This window comes from Halichoerus grypus, chromosome 6 (genome assembly GCF_964656455.1).
Source record: "Halichoerus grypus chromosome 6, mHalGry1.hap1.1, whole genome shotgun sequence".
NCBI lineage: Eukaryota > Metazoa > Chordata > Mammalia > Carnivora > Phocidae > Halichoerus > Halichoerus grypus.
The window spans coordinates 3797349-3815724 of record NC_135717.1 but is presented as its reverse complement, the minus strand read 5'-3'; the positions used below and the strand labels follow the sequence as shown (position 1 = coordinate 3815724).

Genomic DNA, 18376 nt, shown 5'->3' with positions numbered 1-18376 from the left:
TCTCCTGTTCACTAGCTTCAAGACCCGGTACCCATTTCCTCAGTGGTGAAACAAGAGCTGGAGCCTCAGCGTTATTCACGGTGGGACTGGGAGACAGTGAAGAGAGGCTGGCCTATGGGACACTGATTTCTTATAAAGTAAGTAAATATTTAAATTCACTGCCCTCTAAGTTAAATCAGCGGTGAAAACAACTTATTCCCAAATACAGTCGATCCTCATTATTCAGATTCTCTATCTGTAAATTTGCCTGGTTGTTGAAGTGTATTTGTAAGCCCCCAAACTAGTACTTGTGGGGCTTCTACAGTCTTCCGTGGACACTCACAAAGCAGTAAAAAAATGTTGAGGTGCCAGACGGATACGTGCCCAGCTGAAGCCGGACAGGGCGGTCCACTCTGCTTTCTTGTTCTCAGCTCATCCTGTGAACAACTGTCCTTGCATGGTCTATTCTGTGCTTTCGGTCAGCGAGCTCACAGTTAACACGGCCCCCAGCCACAGCGCCGTCTGCTGCTCCCAAGGGCAAGAAGGCTGCGATGTGCCTCCCGGAGAATCACGTGCATCAGATGAGCTTTGTTTAGCATGAGTTACAGCGTTGTTGCCATGAGTTCGTTGTTAATAAATCAACAATATGTATTCAAATAAGATGCCTTTAAATAGAAACACATAAAACAAGCTCATGTATTCATCACTTGATGAAAACACCGTTGACCAGAGGCTCACAGGAACCCTGGGAGCAACTCTTCAGTATTCGCTAGTTCAGAGTTCACGGCAACTTGACAGAACGGGACTGCCAGGAACAATGAGAACTGACTGTCTTTTTCTTCAAAGAATGGATTCGTACTCCTCTGTTGGACACAACCTCACTGACTTCCTTCAGCCACCGGACACAGACAATTAGGTGCTGCCCACGAGCTCCAGGCACGAGGAGGGAGTGGTGAATAAGAGCATGGCGCTGAGGCCAGGGACAGAACCAGGCCCAGGGCCCTGGGCGGCACCGAAACAGCTCAAGGTCCGGCAGAGGAGGAGGAAAGCCGGCAACGGAGACTGAGCGAGGGAGGACAGCCAGGCCCCTGTGACCCCGAAGCCGACGGAAGACGGTGTGGTAAAGAACAGCAGCTTGTGCCCAGAGCGGCCGTGTCGTGGCGCGGGCACTGAAGCTACAGACGCGGATGTTAGCGGGTGACCCTGACAGATCTTGATGGAGAGGTGGAGGCAGAAGGAGCTGTGAAAGATGGGGAGAAAGTGGAGAACAACCCTGGCAGCCGGCAGAAGCCGCGTTACGAAGAGGCGAAGAAGCACGGGGAGGGCCGGCAGCCCTTGCGCTGCTCACACGTACCGTGTGCACGGTTAGGCGGGTGTCTGTTTTCACACACACGAGCTAGCACACGTTAATGGAGCAACTGAAGACAGGACAGGTTATGAAGGAATGAACTACACAGAAACTGGAAGGTGGATCGCAACTTAATACAGGTCACATAGGACAACCCCACAGCTAACATCACACTCGATGGCCAACAACTGAAAGCTTTCTCCTCTAAGATCAGGAACAAGACACTTTTATCCACCACAGCGTTGGAAGTGCTGGTCACAGCCACGGGAAAGAAAAAGAAGCAAAAGGAGGCAAGAATATCCAATGGGGAAAAGAATCTCTTCAACAAATGGTGCTGGGAGACCTGGACAGCCACATGCAGAAGAATGAGACCGGGCCACTTTCTCACACCACACACAAAATAGATCCCAAATGGATCGAAGGCTGAAACCATAAAACTCCTCAGAGAAAACCTCTTTGACCTCAACCTTGGCAACATTTTTCTACATGTGTCTCCTCAGGGAAGGGACGGCACCGAGATAAAAAGCTGCTGAACAGTGAGGGACACCAACAAAAGAGAAAGACAACCTACAGAACAGGAGAAGGTGTGTGCGAATGCTGTATCTGATAATGGGTTAGTATCCAAAATATATAAAAAAACTTATTTGGCTCAACCAAATAATCTGATTTAAAACTGGGTAAAGGACCTGAATAAACATATTCTCAAAGAAGACATGCAGATGGCCAACAGACAAGACGCTCAACGTCACGAATCATTAGTGAAATGCAAATTAAAACCACAATGAGATACCGCCTCACACGAGTCAGAATGGCTATCCTCAAAAAGAAATAACAAATGTTGGCGAGGATGTGGGGAAAAGGGAGCCCTGGTGCACTGCTGGTGGGAATGTAAATTGGTGCAGCCACTGTAGAAAATAGCATGGAAGCTCCTCAAAAAATTAAAAATGGAAACACCATATGATCCAGGAATTCTACCACTGGGTATTTACCCAAAGAAAATGAAACACTATGTCGAGAAGATGTATGCATCCCTACATTTACTGCAGCATTATTTACAACAGCCAAGATCTGGAAGCAACCCAAGTGTCCACCGACGAGTGAATCGATAAAGAAGACGTGGTACACACATACACAGGAATAGTATTCAGCCATGGAAAAAGAGTGAGCTCTTGCCATCTGCAACAACAGGGATGCACCTAGAGGGTATTCTACCAGAGATGAATACCATATGGTTTCCCTTACATGTGGAACCTAAAACCAAAAAAAAACCACCCCAGAAACAGACTCATAAATACAGAGAACAAAGTGGTGGCCGACAGAGGGAAGGGAGCTGGAAGGACGGGCAAGAATGGGTGGCGGGGAGTAGGAGAAGCTCTTGTTATGGAGTAAGTCACAGCGCAGGGAATAGTGGGTGGTGGCACAGTTGCGCTGGACGGCGACAGATGGTGGCTGCACTTGGGGTGAGCACAGCATGCCATGAGAGTTGTGGAATCACTACGTTGTACACCTGAAACTAACGGAACGTTGTGTGTCAACCATCGTTCAGTTAAAGAAAAAAAAGGTAGGTAGGTAGATAGATAAAAAGATAGATAGATACAAACCATTGTCCATCCTGCCACACGAGTGGCAGTTTCTTCCCTAGTGTGGAGAGAAAAATCTGTCCCGGTTTTCCAGTAGACTGCCTGATGTAATCTCCCTGGGATCTGAAAAGAGCTCAATCAACCTCGTGCAGAGCAATGCCAGTCATGGGATTCTAACAAAAATGGTCCTCATGCCTCTCCATGTGACCAAGTGTTTTCTAGAAGGCCTTAAAACGGGGGAGGGGGCACATCCACATTGGAAAGGAAGAAGTAAAACTATCACTCTTTACCGATCACATGATACTATAAGACGTAAAACCCTAAAGACTCCACCAAAAAACTATCAGAACTTACAAATGAATTCAGTAATCACAAATGACAAAATTAACATATAGAAATCAGTTGTGTTTCTACACACTAATAATGAGCTATCAGAAAAAGAAATTAAGAAAATAATCCCGTTTACAATTGCATTAAGAGAATATCAAAATACCTAGGAATAAATTTAACCAAGGTGGTGAAAGACATGTACTCTGAAAATTGTAAGACACAATGACAGAAACTGGAAAAGACACAAATAAATGGAAAGATATTCCATGTTCACAGACTGGAAGAATTAATATTGTTAAAATGCTCATACTACCCAACGCAATCTAGAGATTCAACACAATCCCTATCAAAATACCAAAGGCATTTTCACAGAATTAGAAAAAAGAATCCTAAAATTTGTATGGAACCACAAAAGATTCCAAACAGCCAAAGCAATCTTCAGAAAGAACAACTAGGCTGGAATTATGCTCTCTGATTTCAAACTACACTATGAAACTACAGGAACCAAAACAGTATGGTCCTGGCGCAAAACAGACACAGAGACCAACAGAACAGAGAGCCCAGAAGAAACCTCACACACACATGGTCAACCGATCTACGTCAAAGGAGGCAAGAATATACAATGGGGAAAAGACGGTCTCTTCAAAACATGGTGCTGGGAAAACTGGACCACTTTCTCACACCATACACAAAAAAATTAAAAATGGACTAAAGACCTAAATGTGAGACCTGAAGCCATGAAACTCCCAGAAGACACCACAGGCAGTAGCTCTTTGACATTGGTTTTAGCAACATTTTTCTGGACCAGTCTCCTCAGGCAAGGGAAACAAAAGTCAAAATAAACAAATGGGATTATATGAAACTAAAATGCTTTTGCACAGCAAAGGAAACCATCAGCAAAATGAAAAGGCTACCTACTAAATGGGAGAAGGTATTTGCAGATCATATATTAGATAACAGGTTAATATGCAAAATATATTTTTAAAAAAACTTATACAACTCAACACCAAAAAACCAAATACCCCAATTAAAAAATGGGCGGGGGACTAGGATAGACATTTTTCCAAAGACATACAGATGGCCAACAGGAAGATGAAAAGACGCTCAACATTACTAATCATCACAATACGACAAGTGTTGGCAAGGGTGTGGAAAAAAGGGAACCTTCGTACACTGCTGGTGGGAATGTAAATCAGTGCATCCACTATGGAAAGTAGGGAGGTTCCTGAAAAAATAATAGAACTACCAGGGGCACCTTAGTGGCTCAGTCGGTTAAGCATCTGACTCGATTTTGGCTAGGTCATGATCTCAGGGTCAGGGGATCGAGCCCCTAGTCCGACTCGTGCTCAGCGGGAGCCTTGAGATTCTTTCTCTCCCTCTCCCTCTGTCCCCCCTGCTATCTGTAAATAAATAAACAAAATCTTAAAAAACCCACAATGAGTTATCACTAAAAAAACATCAAAATGGCTAAAATTAAAAAGATTAGTAACACCAAACATTGATGAGGATGCAGGGCCAGGCTCTCATACAGCACTGGTGGGAATACAAAACGGGATAGCCTCTTAGAGGAGAATCTAGACGTTTCTCATAAAACAGAACACACTTTGCACTCCTAGATATTTACTTAAGATAAATGAAAACACGTTCACAGAAAGATTTGTACAAGAATGTTCATAACAACTATACTCATGACAGCTAAAAATGGAAAAAGTGCAGATGTTCATCAATAGAAGGATGGACAAACCCATGTATTTATATAGTGGGCAACTGAGACACGCAAGAACGTGGGCAAACCTCAGAAACACCACGCTGAGTGAAAGAAATCTTACCCGAAGAGCACATGCTGCATTTACATGATGTTCTATTACAGGCAAAACTAATCTATAGCAGGAAATACCCAGAACCCTCCTTGCCTCTTAGAAGGTGAACGGGAGCTGGAATTGATTGGCGGGGGTAGGAGGGAGCTTTCTGGGGTGATGGTAAACCCTGATAGGAGATGCAGGAGTTGTCAAAACACAGAACGTCTACTCAAGATTTATACTCCATTGTATGTCAGTATCACCTCAAAATAAACAAACGCACCCTGAACTCTCGTGAGTAACATCTATGGCGCAGTATTCAAGGACGTATGTACTGATGCCAGCACGCCCCGGGACACGCAAAGGATGGGTCGGCGGACGGACGACGTGTGACAGGATGACCACAGTAAAGGGTTAACAGCAGACCCTAAGGTGGACATATGGGTGCACTGCAAAGTGCTTTCAACTTCTCTGTGTTTGAAAATGTCCATTAACAAAATGGTGGGAAGAGGACAGGATGTGTTATTCATCTGCTTAAATCCAAGTGTAGAAAAAGTGAACAACTAGTGGGTTGGGGTGTTGGCTTATTTTTTTCTACCAACTACAAATTTGAAAAATTTTTTGAAATTTTAATAGAGAAAAAAATGCGGATGTGATTTTAGAATTTTTTTAAATGGGGGGATGTGGGAGGCCATAAAGCCATTTTTAACTGCAAATACTCACAAAAGAGAACAGTATAATGAACCTCCTATATCCATCACTTTGAACAAATTTATCTTTCTGCCATTTAGCTTCAACTATGTTTTTTTTTTTTTTGAAGTTTCGAAAAGAGGCTATTATCTTTTTTTTTTAAGATTTTATGTATTTATTTGACAGAGACACAGCGAGAGAGGGAACACAAGCAGGGGGAGTGGGAGAGGGAGACGCAGACTTCCCGCTGAGCAGGGAGCCCGATTCGGGGCTCGATCCCAGGACCCTAGGATCATGACCTGGGCTGAAGGCAGACACTTAACAACTGAGCCACCCAGGCACCCCGAGGCTATTATCTTGACATTTCATCCCTAAATACTTCGGTAGGCCCCTCTAAATAACTAAGGACATGGGAAAACCATCTTTTCCAGCCTATGAATACAAATGAAAGATCTCATAACATCAAAATAAATTCCGGGTGGATTGAGTATTTAATGTAAAATACGATACCAAAGAACTGAAGACGTCATTGGAGAATGTTTTACACACCCCTGAAATAGGAAACGCCCTTCTGCTGCTCCAAAAAGCATGGAAGCCTTCGGAGAGCAGACAAATACATCTGAATAGACAAAAACTCAAGACTTCAACCCAGCAAAAAGACCATAAACAAGGTCAAAAAGCAAACAATCCAGGAGAAATACTTGCAACTCACAACAAATGGCTAATTTGCTTTAAATCAAATTTATTATTTATTTTATTATCAGACAAATAGTCCAATAGAAAAGGAGGCAAAGGAACAGTTAAAAAACAAGAAAGAAACAAGCAGTTAAAAAAAAAAAAAGCAAATGACCACATGAAAAAAAGAGTTCCATTTCAGGTATGATTTAAGAAATGTAAAGGCAAATAAATGTACTTTTTATCTCAGACTCATAGTATTAAATGTTTGCTAACGCCTAGTGTTGTAGTACATGAGAATACAGGCACTCAGACCCTGTTAATAAGAACCTTTTTAAGGGCAACTTGGCAGTATCTATCCATGTACACGTTTTCCTGTTGATTCCATCTCCCCAGCTCCAGGAGTCTATACAAGGGGGCCAAAGGAAGATCTCACCCAGCAATTCCACTCCGACAGGCGTCTCTCTCCTCAAGAGACATGAAAACACACGTCCACACAAATGCTCACAGCAGCACCATTTACAACAGCCCCAAAGTAGAAACGACCCGAGTGTCCCTCAACAAAACGTGGTGTGTCCGAGGAAGGGGATATTACTGAGCAATAAAAGAAATGAAGTGCTGAGACATGCTCCCACGTGGATGAACCCTGAGAACACTCGAAGTAAAGAAGCCAGCCGCATCTGATTCCATTTATCTGAGCCGCCCAGAGCGGCCGACGCGCAGGGGCAGAAAGCAGATAGGGGCTGCGAGGGAGGTGGCCGGTGGCTACTGAGGGACTCAGGGTTTCTTTTGGGGATAAACAGGTCTTCAAATTAGATTATGGTATGTTGTACAACTTAGGAAATATACTAAAACCCGCTGACTTGTACACTTTAAACCAGTGATTTTTACAGCATATAAATTACATCTCGAAAAAGCTGCTGAACTGCACAGACTGTCGCAGAACTGGAATTCTGGCCAATGTGTTAAGATATGAGGTAAGAAGTGTAGGGCAGCAGGGGCGGAGGGTGGACGCGGGTTGTCGGGCGGAGCCTCCTGGCAGGGGCAGACGGAGGGGGGGTCTTCTTGGAGACTCCGGCACCCCGAGGCCTAGAACCCTCCCGCGGGCTTCGGGGTCTCTGAAACCACCACAGGTCTCATCAGACGTCCAAAGGAGCCAGGAACCAGGAAAAGGCCAAGGCCCTCGTGTAAAGGGCAGATGAATCGGGTGACCCTGCAGCTAACCTGTTTCTGTCACCACTTGGGAAGCGGTTAACAACACACGAGGGCCGGCTGCAGAGCGCCTTTCTGTCCAGCACCAAGTGCCTCCACCATTTCAGGAGCACACCTTCATAACGCGACCTATCTCCGCGCTATCGGGGGTTTAGGCCTGTTAATTTTCTACTGCAGGATTTCAAGGAGCTCTTTAACATTCTTACACGACACCTCACTCCCAAGAGCACCCCTGCACACATAAACATGCGCGGTCACTTCCCACTAAACCCCAGGCACACCCAGTGTGGCCCTCCCACGAAACTAGGGTGCACGAGGCATCAGGCCGGTAACCCAAGGGCCCCGCCACCCAATGAAAGCAGGAGAAAGAAGGCTAAACGTCTGTGATTATTCAAGGTGGCCTGTCACGGAGGCTCGGGCCCCGCTCAACACTCACTCGACCCACCCCTGAGGAAGTCTGAACATAAACCTCAGTGACCTCAAGTGTCACTCAAAGCTTGGCCTTCAAGGCCCATTCTAGGAGGCCCGGCCACAGTTTCCGACAAATGTTCTTCCCAGAGATTACCTATCCAAGACTTTATTTAAGAAACGAATTACTTGATTTAAAAAAGAATGCTGTTTTGCTTCTGCGGGTGCTGCTCAGAGCTGACGAGGACAAACTTCTAGAGCACTGAGGGAAGAAACCAGGAAGTAAGAGACAGGACACACATCCAAGGAGGCGCGTCTGCCGGCTGCCCGCAGCTCTACAGAGGCAAGAGCCCGATCTTCCTCACGACGGATTCAGGCAGAGAAAGGCCACTGGATTTCTCCCCCCAAGGTCCAAAACCACGTAGCTCACGGAAATGAAGAGTCCAACCAGGGCTGTCTGTCAAATCAGAACAATCTCAAAAGCACCATTTCTCAGACCTTCAGATGCAGATGACAGCCTTCAGGGTCAACGACGGCGGGTTTTCAGGTGGAAGGTGCTCTAGGTCTGTGACACGCTGCTGTTGACAAAGCAGGCGCCGGTCCCCTTTGTGCAGGTAAGAACAGTCTGCTCTGCTCGGTTTCGGAACTGAACGCTTCCTGAGCTATGTTTTCCTAGCTCAGACACTTAGAAATGCAAACATAAACAATGTAGAATGTGAAAAAGCCAACTTTTCCTCCCAATTTACGGGATATTTTACAAATAACATCTCTACACCCTTTATTTTGTCTAAGGGGGTAGGATTTCATTGCAATAACATTTCAGGGAAGGGAGACCACACATTTGCACATTATGTATCTCCATACACAAAGGACAGAGAGAGAGAGAGACAGGACAAAAGGGCGCACACACAAAGGCAAAGCATACATGGGAGTTCCTGCAACTTGAGAGATCACAATATAGATGGGAAAAAAATCTTCCACTGTTTTTGGGCGAAGGGTTTTTTTTGTTTAAATAACCAATAGAAGAACAAGCAGTTGTTCATCTTGTTCTTCCCAAGACCAGTTCTGGCTCATTCTTTCCGTAACAGCAACAGTGACCGAGAGCGAAAGTCTGAGATTGTGACACGCAGCTGAGATTATGAGCTTGCACCAAATCGCGAGGCATCAAATGTATTCTTTGCTTCTATTTGTAGAAAAATTCCAGAAAACCATCTTGATTCGGTAGCTAATGTGTTTCTGAACGGACATTCTTTGATCTACTCAATAAAAGTGTGTGAGAGAGAGGAGAGCTGGACAATGTCCCAGAGCAAAAGAATTTCATCGCTTCCAGTTTAAAGTATTAACCCTCAAAAAGTTCTTTGTCGTTTTCATCACCTATTTCTAAGGGTCAAAGTTCACTAAGAAGAGCAAAGAAACCTTCCACCTTACCATGTTGGTCATTAAATACCCGTGCTTTTCACAATATTATCAAGACATCACATTTTGTTCCATCAAAAACCTTTAAAAATCGAGGCACCAAAAATCCATAAATAAAGCTCAAGGGAACAGATTAGTCACTGAACTGATTCCATCTGAGGAAGAGTAAAGACCAGACTTTGGTATTCTCACACCCCTTCTCAGCACTGGGTCTCCAAATGGGGATTGGGGGGGGTAATTCTGCAGATTTCAAAGCAGATGACCCTGGTCATAAGAGCCACACTTTCATTGCACAATTCAGGAGCTCACTGGGATGTAGAGTTAGTAAACATTTTAGTCATTCATAAAAGCCTGATGGAATCCAGAAATCAGGCTACTCTTCTTTGAAGAAATCCCCTACAGGGAACAATCCTATGTGGGACCATGGGAGTGACCAGTTTGGAGATTTTTCAAAATACTGACAGCCACCTGAGATAAGCAAGCACACGAGTTCACAGCCGTTTTATCACCCAGATCACATCTTCTAGCTACATACTAGAAAAGAGGCTTTTTGAAAAGAAGATTTAGTAAGCATCAGCAGGCCAAGTCTGAGGACAAAAAAGGAGTAAACTCTAAGGCAACCCACGGGAAGTATGAGTCAGAGACACTGATGAGCTCCCTAGGAAGGGCCTGGGTGCTAGCCTTTGGGGCAGCAACAAACAACAGACTTGTGGGGGAAGTCAGACACTCCACTGATGGAGGTGAGGGGTCACCCAGAGGCCTACTGAAGAGAGGAGGCCGAGGCCTGGGAGGGAGCCTGGAAGGCCTCTGACCTCCCGGCGGACCACAAGAACTCAATTTCAAGTAACTGGCAGAAGAAATGACATTTTCCCTGACGTCTTCATCTTAGGCTAACGGGTGGGGATGCAGGGGTGGGAGGAGGTATTTGTGTCTGTGCTTGTTGTCGTGTCCCCAGCCTAACACTGGACACAAACATAATTCTGTTCTTCGTCTCCCTCCATTTCCATGTGAGTGTCATGGGGCCAGGAGCGTGGCCGCCACCGCCTCTGCACATGCAGAACAGGGCTGGGACACAGCAGGTCCTCGAGACGAGTTCACGGAGTGAATGGAACCAAGAATGAAACGAGAAGCCTGTTCGCTTCTACTCGCCCAATCTTCCCCTTCTTCCGAGATATTGGTAGGTAGAGTAGAATGCCAAAATGAAACACCAAACCATCAAGAAAGGAAAGCTGGCAACACTGGAACACTCACTCAGAAAGGAGGTACTGATATTGTTAATAAGGAGGAAACCCGACTGCCCACAACCGCATGCTCACAGAGCTGAAATGCTAAGTATTCAATCTCTCCCTGAATGCATATTCCAGTGTGACCAATTACAAGAAGTATGCTCTGCATACGGAACTCCTAATTCTCTAACAAGGATTCTTTTTTTTTTAAGATTTTATTTATTTGACAGAGAGAGACACAGCGAGAGAGGGAACACAAGCAGGGGGAGTGGGAGAGGGAGAAGCAGGCTTCCCGTGGAGCAGGGAGCCCGATGCGGGGCTCGATCCCAGGACCCTGGGACCATGACCTGAGCCGAAGGCAGACGCTTAACGACTGAGCCACCCAGGCGCCCCTCTCTAACAAGGATTCTTTTTTTTTTTTTTTTTCTCTAACAAGGATTCTTAACTGAGGTCAGGCCATGGGCAGGTTTCAGGATTGCTTATTATATATAGAGAAAATATTTACAAACCACATGTCTGACAAAGGACTAGTATCCAGAATATATAAAGAACTCTCAAAACTCAGCATCAAAAAAACTCAAATAATCCAATGCGAATGTGGGCAAAAACGTGGACATTTCACTGAAGAGAATATACACATGGCAAATAAGCACACGGAGAGATACTCAGTATCATTAGCTGTTAAGGAAAAGCAAATCAGAACCACAATGAGACTGCACTGCTCATATCTTTCAGGGCAACCACAGCGAAAAACAGCTATAACACCAAATGCCAGCAAAGACAGACAGGAACTTGATCTCTCCTACAATGCCGGTGGGAATGTAAAATGGTACAGCCACCTGGAAAATACTCAGGCAGCTTCTTTAAAAAGAAAGAGAGAGAACTGGGGGTACCATATGACCCAGCAATTGTACTCTTATTTATCCCAGAGAGATAAAAACTTATGTCCACCCAAAGCTCTGTTCACAGCAGCTTTATTTGTAATAGCCAAAAACTGGAATCGGCCCAGATGCCCTTCAACAGGGGACTGGTAAACTGTGGTCCATCCACACCCATGGAATACTTCTCAGTCATAAAAAGGAACTCCCGACACGCACACAACAGCTCGGATGAATTCCCAGGGAATTATGCTGAGTAAAAAAAGCCAATCCCCAAAGGTTATAATCTTCCATTCACATAGCATTTTTGAAATGACAAAATTTAAGAAACAGGGGACAGATTCGTGGTTAGCAGGGGTGAGGGTGGGGGGGTGGGAGGGAGACAGGTGTGGTTATAAAAGGACAGCAGGAAGGATCCCACCGTGCTGGAACTGTCCAGCGTCTTGCTTGTGGTGGAAACAGGAAATAGGAAATAGGAAATAGGAAAATAAGATAGGAATAGCAAGGGCGTTAAGACGGTACAGAACTTACAAAACACACGCGCGTACGAGTGAAACTGGGGCAACCTGAATGGGAGCAATGGGTCCCATCAATGTCGCCCTCCGGGCTGTGACACTATCCTGTGCTTTTGCAAAACGTTACCACTGGGGGAAACTGGGAGAAGGGTATAAGGGATCTGTATTATTTCCAACATCTGCACGTAATCCACAGTCACCTCAGTTTAAAAGAGATCATGTTTTTAAAAACAAAAATAAAGAACAAAGCGTATTACAAGCTCACTTCTATAAAATGAAACCACACACAAAAACAAAAGTATATTTTTATGTGCGTATCTGTTACACGTGTGCAACTACGTAAGTGCATAGGAAACAAGTTATGTACGTAGGAAGAGCCCCAAGCTTTCTAGCATATTCATTCTGGGGAGGAGGGGTCTGTACCTACCATGTAATCAGCAAGCACTACCATACACAGACACACACAAAAGAAAACCAAAGGAACTCAGGTCCAGGATGAAGCAATCTATCTAAAGTCACAAGTAAGTGACTGAGCAAGAAGTCAAAGCTCACACGACCCTTCCACAATCCCGTATCGTCTCTGACATGTGGGCGACCCGACTGCCATAAAATGACAACAGAAGAAAACAAATCATTCCTACGGGGGCTGTGAGGTTTTCAATTTTCTGGAAGCCCTTTGTAACAGAAACCCAAATAGTTTAAATAATGGCATTTAAAGTGGGGACAAATGACAGAATAATACATACAGCACGGTATCATGTGTTGGAAAAAATCACCCATAAAACAAGTGTTTCTACATGTACACGTGTAAGTACGCACATGCACAGACCCTGGAGAACACGTACCATCTGTGAGGATCAAGGGGAAAGAAGAGTACTGGTCAAGGGGTATCGGGGCTTCAATCACAGTGTTAGAATTTGAGAATGCATTCCAATTCAAGTATAATTTGTCTATTTTTTTTTTAAGAAGGGGGAAAAATAAAGCAAACACTTACTGCATTCATAGATCTGTTCCAGCTTATCCACAGAAGAAAGGGAGAAAAATTTATAACCGGACTTACTACCAACAGCTAGGGACCTGCAAAAAAGCCAAATCAGAAATAAGAGCTGATATGTATAGACAGTGATAATGCACAAACTAGCTCCATGTTACCATCATCTCTACCAAAAATTAGCACAAATAATTTCACATAGTTTGTAGCAGGTGAGTGGTGGCTAAGCAGAAAAGGGGAAAGTGGCAGAGCAAGATGCCCCACCTCGCAGCCAGGAAAGGGTGAAGGCCAATAAAATACAGACAATATTTAAAACCTACAAAACCTTAAAGATAAATTTGACAAATAAACGGAAGTAATCGGCCCTAATGACCCCCTCAGAACAAAGTGGGGTTTCTCAGGTGATCTGATCTATGTGTGAGTCCAAAAGCTAAATTAGCCGGCACTCCAAACTTTAAACAAAGACATTTACAGCCTAGTGGATGACGACACCCTTCTGCCTTTCCGCGAGGCCACAGCCATGCAGCTCAATCACCCATGTTACACTCTGGCCGGGCAGTGGGGTGGTAATAAAATGGAGCAAAAAGCTATCTTCAAATCTGTACACAGCTGACCTACAAAGAAAAGGTGAAGCCACTCACACCCAACTCAGCACTGTGGCGTTTGCTAAGAGGCCTGAAGGGACCTTGCGGGCTCTCCAGGCCCTCAGCACAGGGGCCGTGGGACACGAACGAAGTGGTCCTCATCAGACGATCACTACTCTCTGGAACGTGACTGACCACAGGAAAAAACAGGAGAAAGCACAGCTTTGAGAAACAGAAGATGAGCCAATAAAGCAGGAAGCGTGGGACATGCGAGGAAGCAGCTACTGGGACTGTTGTGGATTCAATGTCTGGGGGGACATGGAAACAAGCGGAGGCAGAAGACAAACCAGAAGACTAGACCAGGAGTATCTGCACACCAGGATAAAAACTAGGGCCCCTCTAATGGTCATTACATCTATTAAAAACTTGAGCTTTCCAACCTCTCTTTCACCCATATGCAGAAGAAATATATTCTAAGAACGGAGCTGCTATAAGCACTATTAAATTTTTAAGCTGTAATTGGTTCATCTTAGATGTATAAGCAGAAACAAAACTCTTCCTACCAGCCCGTTTTGGGGGGCAAAAATACTTCACTATACTGAATTAATTGTAGTTAATTCACTATACTGAATCAATGAAGTAATTAGGTACTGTTATCTGTAAATATTTTGAAAAGCAATAAAGGAGCCAATAAAAATAGAAGAATATCCAGGAAAGCTAAAAATAAGACAAAATCTGAGCAATCTACAACTTTTGGGAAGCTGGTGTTCGGGAAAATGTTTTCCAGATAACTAATGGTTGCTGTTTGCTATTTTAAGCACCAATACCTTTCCCCCCGCCATTTCTGATTAGAAAATGAAAAAGTCATTCTTGTATTATATGCTTTCCTGTGTTTCTATCACAAGGGGATGGGAAATTCTTAACATTTTCCTGGACTCCCATCATTAAACTTACCCTACTATTACAATACAGTGACCCTCTCAGACGCTAACAAGGAGTTGAGGGTTTTGTGTACTGACCTCAGATGGCCAGATTGTAGTGCTGAGTTTCTAAATACATTTTCCACCTTCTGTTTTGCCGACAGGTGTCACTTCTTTATGACCCTCCCCCCATCATTAACAGCCCCTCTCCCATTCTAAACTTCTTGTTGACTTAGGAACCAAATTACCAAACTTATTGGCCTTATATATAAAACAAACTTAGAGAGGGCTTCTTCCATGGGCAAAGTTAAGGAGCTTTAACTAGTTAATGAGAACCTGGATTTTGATGCTGTGCTCCTGACAGGAGAATCTGTCAAAACTGGGCTTTGGTGATCAAACATCAGAACTTTGATGTTCTTACAGATATTCCGAAACTGGTTTAGGGTATTAAACACCTTAGCTAGAATTTTAATTGCACGGTTTATAAAACCTCAATCAGCAAGAAATGTAAGCAAAAATATTTCATTTATTTTGACAGGTATTATGGTATAATATGAATATATACTTTATCAATAAAAGAAGGTGTTTTTTTTTTTTTTTTCCCCCTTCTATTTTTTTCAGTTTATTTCAGGGAAGGGGTTTAGGTTTTATCTTTTTCTTTTTTTTTTATTGTTATGTTAATCCCCATACATTACATCATTAGTTTTAGATATAGTGTTCCATGATTCATTGTTTGTGCATAACACCCAGTGCTCCATGCAGAACGTGCCCTCCTCAATACCCATCACCAGGCTAACCCATCCTCCCACCTCCCCTCCCCTCTAAAAGAAGGTGTTTTTAAAGGGTGGTAACACCAGCAATGAGGTTCATACATCACTCTTTGAGGACTGATCCTGCTTTTAATAATTTCTCATGATTTGCCTAACCATACAATGGCAGACATATTAATGGGAGAGGCAGAGTAACAGATAAGTTTGAGATTCCCTTATTAAATCATGTTATTCCCCAATAAATGTTTGTGTGGTTTTTTTTAAGGCAACACAGTGAGATCTTTTACTGACAACGGGAAAGCCAGCTCACTATAATAAAGGACGGATTTACTCAAGCCCACTTCCCTACTACACCGCTGCCTTCCGCTGCGCCTGTCAAAATCCAGAGACCCTGTTATATGCCCTGGAGACAAGGTCCAAGTCCTTGGCCAGGATGGGAGAGGGAGTGCTTCTGGAACATGCTTTGGGCCAATCCTCTTCATTTTCATCCCGTCCCCCTTTATTCGACTGCCAGTCCTGAGCCTTCTGGGGATTCTGCAGTTTAAACTAGGCTGGCTCTCTGCTTTCTCCACTAGGTGTAGACTCGGGATCCACTTTCCTGTACTCCTTGCTAGCTTCCAAAATGTTGCTGCCAGTGACTCCTTCCTTATTCTCCCTATCCAATGGGTTTCAACCTTTTACAGTATCTTCTGGTATTTTATTGGTTGACAGGAGGGTTTTGGGAGGGGCTAAAACAAACATTTGGGTCTGACCCACCGTCTCTGACTGCAAGCCTGTCGCGGAATTAAACTTGACGGTTCAGTATCTAAAAGACAGGGATTCCCACTAAAACAACAACAACAACAACAACCCTCAAATGTGAATCAGATCTTTTTCTTAACTCCTTTTTCTTTTCTCTGCCTTCTTATCAATAATTAGTCCCAAAAGGCTTTCCCTTTCCATTATCTTCTTACTTGATTAGAGGGTTAAGTGGCATCGGTCCACACCCATAAAAAGGAAACAATGGGAACTGCCGAGACCTGGTAGATCCCGGGGCTCTAGCTGGTAAGCTCACGGCCCCAGCAGGCCCTTTCCCTTGGCTCACAGCATTTCCGCCCCGGGTCTCCACCTACAGCCTCGAAAACTCCACAGGAGCCAAAGCAAGATTTCATCCTTTGCCCCCAAACCGAATCCTTCTCTAATCTTTTCCCCATAATGGAATCACTGTTCACTCCGAACCCAAACTAGAGATTTGGGAGTAACCTTAACTTCCCCGCAACACCCCCGGCCCACGGGTCACACCAAGTCCCGATGGCTGACCAGTCTGCTCTCCACAGGCCACTGCTGTTGGACAATATCCTCCTGGGTGACTGTCCTGCCCTCCCTCTTCCAACACGCCCTCTACCCAGCAGGCAGAATGACCTAAAACTTTAAGGTTGAGGGATCCTTAAAACCCATCCACAATCAAGCCTCTCAATTTACTGATGAGGAGAAAGTGGAGAGCAGTGACTTTCCCAAAATAATATCTGTAACCTAGAAGAATCTGTTAAACAAGCGTCTCCATAACTTTTCTGGACACTAACAACATCAATGCTACAAATGGAAGACTTGGAAAATCAAGTCCCTCTCTTTCGTCTACCCCTTTTGGAGATGTATTTTAAAACAGACACTCCAAATCACAGGCTTCCCACAAGCTGAGCGACATCCAGTGGAGGACTTCAGTCCTTGACATTTTCATTTAAGCGATATTCTACCACTTATTAGTTTGTTAACTTCAATTTCAAAAGCCAAAAACTCCTCCAAAATAAACCTTCCAAACTGTTACTTTCAGAAACTAGGATTGGAACTAGCCAGTCAGTAGGTGACTGAGATCAGCTGTTCCTGGTGCCTCTTTCACTGCTCTTGCTTTAAAAAAAAAAAAAGAAAGAAAAGAAAAGAAAAGAAATCAAACAAATGGTAGAAAACAAAACTTAGTCATGCTTTCAGGGAAAGAATCCTAGAAAAATGAGGACAATATTTGAAGCCACATTGCCAGGACAAAAAGGCAGGACAGATACGGCCTGCTATGCCAAGGAATATTCTTTAAGCATTCCTGTGTAACATACACGTATTCTATTAAGTGAAATGGCTTCCAGATTTTCTCACTCAAGACAGTGAATGTGGATCCCAGACCAATAACCTTTGTCTTGTGAAAAACTGTGTTCCTCCATAAAGACAGTTTCTGGAGACGGGTAAGGGAGGCAAAGGGGTAAATTGTGCAGCCTTTCCTCAGGAGCTCATGTATTTAAGACAAATTACAGTCATTTTAATTGATAAACTTCCAGTATAAACCTAACTTACTCTTTCTTAACAATTTATGTTCATACTCTATCAAGGTCTCTGGCAAGTCCAAATTATGACACAGAAATCTCTTGAACTTCAGGACCCACTGAGGAGCGGGGAAGCACATGATTTCCAAGTGTGAAAAGGTCTAATTTCAAGCCAGATTGATATATTCTATTATATATGGAATTTGGTAGCCCATTTGAAATAACAGCAAAAGAGAACACATTGTCATATTTCCTTTCAATATAAATAATGGGTAGTTAGAAACTGGGAAAAATAAGGTAGAAAATGTTTTGAAAATTCTCTAATTTATACAAGACATAAAAATAACCACAAAGCTACCATTTCTTACCGATCTCAAAATACTAAGGGCTTAAAAACCAAATCACAGATGGTTTGAAATGCTCTATTCGCTTCTTGGATGAATATAATATAGTCTATCCCAATTACAACCACGTGCAACAGGTTGTCCAAGATGTTTCTGTTGTACTGGTTTTTGGTCACACAGTATGCTTATGTATGTGGTAGTTTTAATCTTTAAAGACTGCTACAGTACGATTTCTAAATTCGCTGTCCTCAAAATCCTACCTTTTAGGTAGAAAAGACAGTGGGGCAGGGTGGGAAGATCACTGGAAGAGAAGTCAGTCCTGCCCCCACTCCACTATTGGCCACCTGGAATATCCAGGTGCAGCTCTGGACCTTTGTGAACTTCAGGTTCCTCATCTGCTGTTGGAGCAGGAGATGGGCTTCC

At 43.8% G+C, this 18376-nt stretch overlaps 1 protein-coding gene across 2 annotated transcripts in view; it reads right to left on the bottom strand.

The window, feature by feature from the left end:
- The window catches only part of WIPI2 (WD repeat domain, phosphoinositide interacting 2), a 37144-nt gene that overhangs the window by 17438 nt on the left and 1330 nt on the right, over positions 1-18376 (bottom strand). For both annotated transcript variants that reach the window (XM_036116565.2, XM_036116564.2), the window contains exon 2: positions 13051-13133. In XM_036116565.2, coding sequence (XP_035972458.1) covers positions 13051-13133 — 83 coding nt within the window. The remainder of the gene's footprint in view (positions 1-13050; positions 13134-18376) is intronic.